Below are 10,391 nucleotides of genomic sequence, written 5' to 3' on the forward strand. Positions count from 1 at the left end.
GCGCGGCACGCACGTCCCGCCTTCTTCCCCACTCGGCCACCGCCATACTGCCCTTTTGCGTTCGCGATGACTAAACACTCGTCTAAATGACCCTAAGAGAAAAAACCGGCTGCCAGCAGACTAACGATAGTGAATCGAATGGAATATTGCTTTATTAACATCAAATCTAAAATCCAACTTTTGTAACATTCCTAACGTTTTTTAAGCTTGCTTTGGATAGATTTTCCGAATTTACGACAAAAGGACTCATCTTTTGAAAATATGGTCACGTGATTAAATCCCTCATTTAACCGTATGATTTCGGTGGACATTTCAGTGAGATCTAAACGACGTGATATATGAAATGGCGGGAAAATAGCACCATGATTGTAGTCACGATTGCCTGCTAAATTCACGTTTCCGACGATTGCTTTTTGTTCTACACTCAGAATTGGTCCATATTTATTTTACAAAGAGAAATTTATTATTCAATTCAAAACAACAGAAAAAAATGATAGGTCACCATACTCATTCACGAGAAAATGACGATTTACCTGTACGGCGAGGTCCAACTGTAAAGAAAAAGCCGCCATTTTTTAATGCGCGCGCGCTAATCACGCGTGAAATTATGCGCAGTAGGGATGCGCAATGCAATACTGGGGAAAAACCTTAAGGTAATTCCTCTGAAATAAAAGTGACAATAGATTTTTGTTCAACCTTTGTCCACTGAATATTTTTCATATGACAACTTCAATTTTGAAATAAAAGAGGGGGGTGCCCATGCTCATTAAGGAGCAGTGAGGCATTGAAAATGCCCCATTTTGGTATTATTTAATGCTCATTATAAAAACGCATTCTTATAAAAACGCAGTAAGGATGCGCAATGCAAATGTGAGGAATGACCTCAAGGTCATTCCTCACATTTGCATCGCGCATCCTTACTGCGCATAATTAATGGCGTCATTAGCGCGCGCTCGTGCACGCGCATAGTGAAAACATGACGGATTTGCCTTGATATTAAGCTCTTTCAGTTGAAAAATGGCTCTAGCTCACCAACGAGTACGGGCACACCAATTTTTTTTCCAGTCATTGTAATCAACTAATTATAAGCTTCACGTGAGAAAAGACTGATCTAAATTCTATTGCTGAAAATTTAATAAATAAGAAAAATAGCAGATACACTGTGGTCTTTTCTATCTTGCAGTCGGTAACCACGTCCAGAAATTTAGTTCAAATTTTAATCAAGGATTTAGCTTTTTGTCTGAATCAAACTTAAAATGTTTAGTTGTGTCCGACACAATGTATTGACTGTAGTTTAATGCGTTTTCTTATGAGTCTGGGCTCACAAAGATTTTACAATTACTGGGAATGCGTTTTTATAATAAGCATTAAATAATGCCAAAATGGGGCATTTTCAATGCCTCACTGCTCCTTAATGAGCATGGGCACCCCCCTTTTTAGTGCAGAGTGCACTATTGGGATGGTTATGGGAGCTGCCTGCCGCTAAGGAACTAAGGCGCTATGGCACTATGGCGCTATGGCACTATGGCACTATGGCCCTATGGTGCTAAGGGGTAAACTTTAATGTTTGTTTAATTAATTAATTTCAATTAATTAATTAGTCTAGAGGCAAGGAAGTAGTGGGAGTAGGGTGGGAAAGGTACATGTGTACTCTACGTAAAACATATTTCCTCGCCGTCACTTAGCTTTGAACATCGCAAAGCTATATATTTGTTTCAGGTAACCCCTTGCTCTCCTTGTGGTACCATTCTCCTTAGAACAAAACTAATTTGCCCTAAACGCATGCGTAGATTAGTTAGCGTTCGTGGCTTCTATATTAGGTGAAGGATACATTGCATACAGAATCACGCACAAATGTTGAGTGGTTTTCCTTATGGTAGAGCTCAACATGTAAGACGCATGCGTTCGAGCATCATTAGTGTTAAACACTATCTTTCCACGCGGTATTTTATATATCATGTCATGTGACCAAGGACGGCAGTTATTTTTCAGGTAGCGCCAATTGTCCCTTTTTATTGCAAAAGTGAAACGTTACTGTGGCTGCGTAGCTTTAAGAATTACACACAGGTCGGTTCAACAAATATCATCTGCTGTTTTCAATCTACAATAGTGTGCTTGTCAGGGTTCAAATGTATTGCTTCTCCTTAGCGGCTTGTTTATTTCTTGCCTTAATTGTGTCTGTAAGAGAGACCAAAAAGTTCCCAAGTTAGTGGCTTTAATACTCCGCAAATTGTAAATTTGTAACAAAAGAAACCAGGAAAATGCTCAAATATTGCTGCAGACATCGTGGTACCTAATGAAAGCGCAAATTAATTTAATCAGCCTTTGAGGAAATCATTCATATCGGCCAGGTAGCGCTGTTTATCTTCAATACTTTTCGTTGAAATGTTTCTCAGCCATCAATATCGTTGTGTGTTAATTTTGAATTGTTTTATTGTTAACAACAAAGGTGGCAACAGAAAAAGAAAATGGTATTTCGTGACTATCTGGTAATTAAATTAGTTCTTGTTCATCGGTAATAATTTGCATTTTTAGTAAAACATCGTTTCTGTTCCGTTTCTTCATCACTACATCAGATATTTAACTTTCTTTCATTTATCTCCGAAAAACAAGGACATCTTCCGTATGTTTTGGAGAAAACAAGGGTTTCATATTACATGCCTTTGCGAGGAAAACAAAAGTATCAAGTTACAAAGTTGGTGTGAAGAGCTAAATTGTCACGTTTGCTGCTTCAGCGTATTATTGAATTTAAAATGAACGAAAATCAACGTAAAACACCAGTAGTAATTAATTTGTGCGTAATGTTTGGACCTTGAATGAAAATACAACCTTGAAACATACACTCTGCAAAGGGGAAAAGCCGTAGCAGACTACCAAGGTAGACACAAACCGGAAGTGAACCGAGCAGGGGTGAGTACTTATGGGACTACTGTACCTGAGCTATCAATTGCGCTCTGCACTATCTGAGATTGTCTCACTAGTTTATTTCAAAATTGAAGTTCTCATATGACAAATATTCAGTGGACAAAGTTTGAACAAAAATCTATTGTCACTTTTATTTCAGAGGAATTACCTTAACTGAAGTATAAAAGGACAGGACCCAATTGTAAGTGAACAAACTTTACCAGAGTGCTGAGCTTAATTTTTTTTGCGTCCGGTTTGGTTTTTGGTTTTTTACTGCTCTTCATCTTCATTCAGTCGCTTTTGTTGTACGTTTGTAATTGCAAGCCTTTTCGATTATCCTGTTATTTCCTGTATTTAAGCAGTAGAAATCTTACTTAAATGGCTGTTTTCACTATTTTTCCCACAGAACTTTCCATTACGCCAAAAATTTTAAACTTAAGCGACACTTGCCGCTCTCATTTTCGATATAACGTCAAACACAGGTAAGTTTTTATAATTGCCGGTAGGAGTACTGTATTTTTCAGAAAGCTGAACGCCGAATGCACTCTTTGCTTGCAGTTTAGTAGTTTCACTAGTAGTTGAAGGACAGCACTATATTGCTTATGGCCCTGTCCAACAAATAAAAGCTAACCACAAACAAATATGAGTGAAACTAACCGCAAGCAAACAGTGCATTCGGCATTCGGCGTTCAGCAAATTAGCCCTGCCGCATAATGGCTGGTAACTTAAATTCAGTGAACCGATCAGAAAGCTAGAAACACATTTGATTATCCGAGGTCCAGAATTTAATGTATATGAAAACCTGCTGCAAAGACGTATGAATCAAACTAAATAACAGATCCCTGTTGTAACCATTCGTGGGCCAATTCGAGGAAATTAGAAACGGGATTCGCTTTCAAGTTCCAGGCCTTGCTTTCTGAAGAAGATAATTAATTGCCTTTTACGATGAACGTTGAAGCCGAACTGAATCCTTCGTTAAGTCCTTCAAACTAGCAGGATTAGGAAGTTCCAATTACCGCTGCTAGGTGTGGGGGGCAAGCCCGACCCCCACACCCGCTCCCCGGTGGAGGAAGGGGCGTTTAAACTCTGGGAAACAGTGAGATCTGTATGCAGTGCCTTCATGAAGGTTTAAGACGAAAAAGTGGACTCAGGCAAAATTTGTTTACTTTGATTTAACTGGACATCGTTATCTTTTCTAACATGTAGTTTCACCGCATAGCATAACGTTTGACAGTTACAATGTGTTGCATGATTCTTAAATGTCAGTATCATAGACTGTCCAAAAAAACTAAAACAATTCAGTTGTCTAACCAGTCAATGCTCACATAGCAAGAAGAAAATTACAGTGTACTTTTTCCTTCCGTCTGATTGGCTCAAAAGACATCTTGCTTTTGATTGATGAGACAGTAAGATGATAGGCTGGAGGCCTTTAAACTATTATGAAGACCAGTAAGCCAAAGTTACCATATTGCTTCTAAGAGTCGTCGTGATATTAAATCAAATAATGTTAACGATATTTAAGAGTAATAACATGTGCAACCAGCGCAAACGAGACAGAGCGTGCTGTCAGGGACAAACGAGAAAAAAGATCTTCTAGGTCCACCCCTTGAGGGAATGCAATGTGAGCTGGGCAAAGTCTGCATTTTGAGAGCTTGCTGTTGAAACGAATATTCTTGGTCCCCGTCTTCGAGAATGGAACAAGATGCCAAATCTGATGCTGTGACGTTGAGATATGACGTCATGCGCATGTCATGATATGGCTTCAGAGTGACGTTGGCATATGGCCTGACACAGCTCTCCTCAAGCTCAGCTCTGGGTTCTTTTCTGAAGCGTTTCTTTCGTCTCATGAAACTTCCTCCTTCAAACATGTGCGCGCTTTCCGGATGAAGACACCATAAGTGTCCTTTACTGGGATTCGCCGGATCTCGAAAAGTCTTCACAAAGCAGTCGTTAAGGGAAAGATTGTGGCGGATTGAATTTTTCCATCCTTTGGCTGGACAGCTGTCGCCGTAGTACGGAAACCTGTTCTTGATGTGCTCGATGATGCCACTTAACGTCTGACGTCGATTGGACGATTCCAGAATGGCCATTACTATCAAAGAGATGTAAGAGTACGGCGGTTTGCCCTTCTTCCTGTCATTTAGGTCCACAGATCTGTCAAAATGACTAAGCCTGACTTGGGTTGCTCTTTCTCGCTTCATAGCTTCCTTTATAGTGGCAGACTTCTCTGAAGACTCGGACGCCATCTTCGATTAAGATTGTATTGGCTTATCGCTGTAAACGCACCACAACCTTTCGTCACAAGTGATACTCGACTAAAGTAAATTGATTAAATTGAGAATGATCCTAAAGAACTGGCTGATCATTCTCTGTTTTAATGCCGCCGGTAATTCTTTAGTCGCTGTTTTCACAATGAACACTAATTTCAGTTTAATGAAAAAGTCAATAAAGTGTGAAGCCCAAACTTTGCCGCAACAGTTATTTCAAAGCGTGGAATAAAACCATGAGAAAAAGATGGCTTTGAGCATCCTGTTCAATCATATAGACATATACAGTAGTTTATTAACAAATTACATGTTTCAGTGTCGTACAATTTATTTTTCACCTGGATATCATTTCCAAGAATCAAGAACATGTAAATTCACCTTATCATTTGACCGCTCTATCAGACAAATAGGTGTAGAGAATTAGGGAAAATCATCAATTGAGGTGGGGGCTGGGGTTTGGGGTTTGGAGTTTTTGATGTGCCTCTTTATACTCATGAAATCTGTAAGGGGAATAAATATTTGGAACTTACCCGATAAGTATATTAGTTATGGAAAGCGATCGGAGTGAAGGGTATTTTATATTATTAATTAATGTAAAGCCGATCTTTCCTATTTTGATGAGAGAGCGTTTACAAAACGCCTTACGCTGCTATCTGAATGGCATTAAACTAGAAGAACAATCCACTAATTGCCTCGTTTTAATTTAAAATGAAAGCGATACTCCTCGCATCGCTTTAGCCACGAGCCTAAGCCTCGTCACAAACTAAAAATTCCAGGAAAAAGATTAAAAACAGGAAGAGCTGCGATCGAAGGTCCACACGACAGAAAATAGGCGAAGACTGTGTTCACAAGACAGACAAGACAAGCAAACAAATGAAAGACCCGTACGTTTTATCGATGGAATAAAATCTCAGTGGGGAATTTCACACACAGCTTATTTTACTGAACGTAGTCCGCCTCAAATCAAAAAGTAATTTTAGACAGGGAAGTGGAGTCAGAACCTTTCGCGACAGTTAAGCGAGCGGGGTATTTAAAAATAATTGACATAGTTTACTCATTGCAATACTTATAGGAATTTTAAAAATATAATGTAAACAATTTACGGTGAAAGTTATTGAACCGTGAATCAAGTTAATCAGTTAGATGAATAATTTCTCGGTCTAAAGTCTTCGGAATTAAGCAAACAAGGCGCTATTTGAAGAAATCGCGGTAAAAAATATATAAAATGCTCATTGTACATGATTTCTTCACTTGCCGCTCTTTAAATTTTGACAACTTATTATGGGAAATAGCGACATCGCTTTGGCAAATAGGTAAAAATCAATTTTAACGTGTCGAATGAGTACAATGGGCTAAAATAAAACTACAGACCGTTTTTACCTTAAAATTAATCGTGTAACCTTTGCAACAAAGAAAACCTTCGTTAAACACAAACATTTTTATTACAGGATATGATAATTCTTGGGAAAAGGTAAGCTGTGAAAAAATACATCGCTTTTGTTCGATTTAATTTCGGTTAAACGACAAACCAATGAAACGTCTTAGTGACTAAAAACAAACTAGTGAGTTGATTTCGTAGAGTACTATCTGAATCAACATTTTGCTTAATCTATATACTTCAGTTTAACAGTTTTTGCACTTGTGTTGAAGCTGATGCAAAAACAGTGTATGTTAAATGATTAGTTATGCAAACAGCCCACCGTTTGTAAGTACACAAAAGTAAAGTTAAGATAAACAGATGCTTCGGTCCCGAGCAGTCTTTTGTCATAACTTAACTGTATAAAGTTATCAATATTTTATCAGTTTCATCGTTTATGCTTCCTTTGAGTGTAGCGTTTCACTGAATTAATTTTTTCGTATGTAAATTCACCACCAAATTGCTTACTTCCAGTTCTAAAACCGAAATTATAAACTATTTCAGAAATGGGTTGTGTAGTACACTTTGTCACCGTTAATGTACATGTGTAAGACTAACTTGTACCGTTTTAGTAGTTTTTAGCTTTATCTATAATATAAACGGTTTGACTAATCTTTGTCGTGGGAAATAAATTTTGAGAGACTTGTGTTCTTTTGCAAACGTTTGTATTTTGGTTTTCTAAACAAATACATAACCTATCTCATTTGACTAATGTCTGGTCGAAAATGAGCGAGAGCAGGTCTTCAATTTGGATAACAACTGGTGAATAAAGAATTTTTAAGGTACCTAAAGACAAATTTGAACTTCAGAACAGGCTTTTTAACAACAAAAAAAAATTAGCCAAATAAATGAGGGTCGTAATGACCTGTCTAATTGTTCCAATGCTTCATCGGATAGGGAACCTTTTGTGTACTCAGTGTAAACTGCCTCAAAACTGTCAGCCATAAAATAAGCTCAAATGTTTGTCTTCAACCGGCAAACTGAAGTGCTATTTTTCCTTTTGAATCTAAAACCAAAGTGCATTTTTAAACAGGACCAATAAAATGCTTCTTTAAAATATAGACAGTATCGTATTCTACCATTAGTCTGCTTATTGTTCACTCAGTCACTAAACTATGGTATATTTTGGGAATACTGCATTTCGAACCGACAAAAGCCATGTTTTAGGACGACGTGCTTTTTTGGACCGGAAATCCTCAATGCCTCACACATAAATAGTAAGATACAAATGTTACTCATTCCCGAGGGAAGCTGTCAATTATATTGCGCGCATTTTAAGTAATGTTATCATCAAGCCACAATTTTCGAAAGTTAACCCAGCTCGGTTTTAATTATTTTCCCCACAGTTCTTTTTGGGCACGTTTATTAAATTTTCACCGACGTTTTCTTACTGTTATTGACTTCTGCTAGGTGAAATTCAGTCTAGGAAAATTCAACAAGACTAAGCTCACACAAGTTAAAAACTCAAGGCGGTGTTAAAGTTTTAGGAATATTCTATTATGTATAAAATAAAATATCGTATAAAGATAAATATATTTTAACTGGGAAATTTTTAAGACGCGCAAAGAAAGACAAAATTTACGTGAGCTGCTTTGTCCCACGACTATAGCGCCCGCAGGCAGGCAAGCGGCCTACATTACACATGTCAGACGTTGCGTTGTGTATGCCTGAATCCTAGTATCACGGTACTTGGGCCAATAGAAGGAAAAAAGTCAAGACTAAGCCAAATAACACAATGAAATACTAAGATGACCAAATGCTTCAGTTGTAACTGTCGGTGATAGTGTGAGACAATATTCGAAATTTTATTTGGAGTAATTCTGAGAGTTGGTAATGAGTTTTTCGGCTACACCGGTCACATCTCGTCATGATTTCTCCTTACAATTTGAATACGTTATCAAGCAGACGAGTGATGAGAATAAACGAATCATCAATTAAGAGATTGACTTGACGTATTTCTTAATTCTCAAAACTGACTTCAAAAGAAATGTATTGCAATAAACAAGAATTGATAGTTCAGTTCAATTTCAAATAGACTGGGTTTTGGAAATGTTGAGATCGAATCTGTGAATAACACGGAAAAGTGTACAGTAGAACATGGGTAGGTAGTTGTAAGGTAGATTTAAACATCTAACAAAGAGAAGTTTGTCTTAATTCGTATAACAAAGTTTTGAGATTATAATGTGGTTTCGTCGAACGGAACCAAAGCTCAAGCTTCTTTTCTAAACTTTGATATTTGGCTGGTAGTTTCAAATCATTGACACCGCTGGAAAGAATGCGTATTTTGCACGAGGTGAAGGTATCATTATATATGACCTATATATAGCTTGAGATTTTTATTCGAGATATTTTTGTGTTGCATATTGAACAAAACATCTGTAAAACCTACAAACTTTCTATCTTGAACTCCCTGAAATAACCCATATATTTAGGAATGATCTTTGTTCTATAGAACAAGGCATTTGATGTAGTCTACCAAAGACAAATTTCCATTAGTAGAGAGAAGCACCCCTTAGAGTTAGATATATAGAATTCTTTGACAAAGTCATATCTTCGAAGTGAACATATTAATTCATGTGAGGGGTTTCGAGGTTACTATGCAGAAAAGTGTTGTTTTTGTTACAATAATAACTTACGGGCAAGTAAGGAGCTCATTTTAAAGCATTTTATTTTATTGGATTGGAATTTTCCGTGAAGGTAACTAAACAAGGAAGGGAGTGATGACGGTGAAGAAGTCGTTTGTTCGTGTGTCATAACAATCTATCTCTGCGTGTAATATTTATGCAATCGATCTTTTGATCGCTTTTATTTCGTGGAACTGTTTTTGTAACCAAAACGAACGGCGTCTATTCAAAAACAACTTCAAAAGGTAAACACTCCGTCTTAACAATTAAAACATCTGAAATAATAACACAGAACAATGCAATACTCAAACGTTTTCTTTGTATGTCTTCTCAAAAGAGAAAAACTATGAATTCAAAGTTATTTGTTGTTATAGGTTATGGATGTTCTTAGTACCGCAGGGCCCACACAAAGGCAATTCGTGTGAAAATGTAGAATTAAAAGCAGATGTTAATTGTAGATCTTCCTCTACCCCTGCAGTGATTCCAGAGATGCTCGTTTTCTTAAAATGCCCAAGTTCCTAAAATGTATATATTTTCTTTTCCTGATGTTTTGATCGATTAGAGAATTTGCTCAATTCATCAGAGCTTAAAACAGCCTTCGAACTTCCAAGAGATTATATCGGGGAGAGAGTCTACAAAGATAAGCGCCAAACATTTATCGTAACTTTGCCAAACTTTGGCACTAAAGGAGTTTGTTTTGGACTTGCCCCAACCCAAATCTTTCGAAGACTTAATTAGCAATTTGTAATTCTTCTTTTCTTAATTTTCCTTAATATTCAAATACAAAATGCCGAGTACCAAACGTGTTGTGTATTGATGAGTAAATGAGTGTTTGTAATTGCTTCTTTGTGAGCTTTCAATTCTGTTTTTCGGTAGCTTTGAGCAATTGTAACATGAATTGGTTACTTACATATTAAAGCTGATAGCGATAATGCTGAGTGACTAATGACTTTTTTGTTTACATTTGATGTTCGTCAAATGATAAATGGCTAAATTTAAGGTTTGGCAAACATCTGTAGCGGCAAGATTCATTTCATATTACAAAACGCTTTTATTACAAAAACTTGGCCACAGAGGAAAAATAACAAATACATCGAAATGAGAAGGTAATTTGGGTTTGGTAGGTGTTATACCAAGGGATTCTTGGGCGTTAAGGGAAAAATAAAAGTTCAAACTTAC

The 10,391-nt window shown here is 37.1% G+C and overlaps 1 protein-coding gene across 1 annotated transcript; it reads right to left on the minus strand.

Annotated features, from left to right (window-relative positions):
- Positions 1–4,394: 4,394 nt before the first annotated feature.
- Positions 4,395–5,150, minus strand: LOC110066724 (forkhead box protein D5-like). The gene has a single exon (XM_020773966.2). The coding sequence runs from the start codon at positions 5,148–5,150 to the stop codon at positions 4,422–4,424; it is 729 nt and encodes a 242-aa protein (XP_020629625.1). The 3' UTR covers positions 4,395–4,421.
- Between the last annotated feature and the right edge of the window lie 5,241 nt (positions 5,151–10,391).

Source organism: Orbicella faveolata, unplaced genomic scaffold (genome assembly GCF_042242905.1).
Source record: "Orbicella faveolata isolate gen_17 unplaced genomic scaffold, um_ofav_v1 contig_14, whole genome shotgun sequence".
Classification (NCBI taxonomy): Eukaryota; Metazoa; Cnidaria; class Anthozoa; order Scleractinia; family Merulinidae; genus Orbicella; species Orbicella faveolata.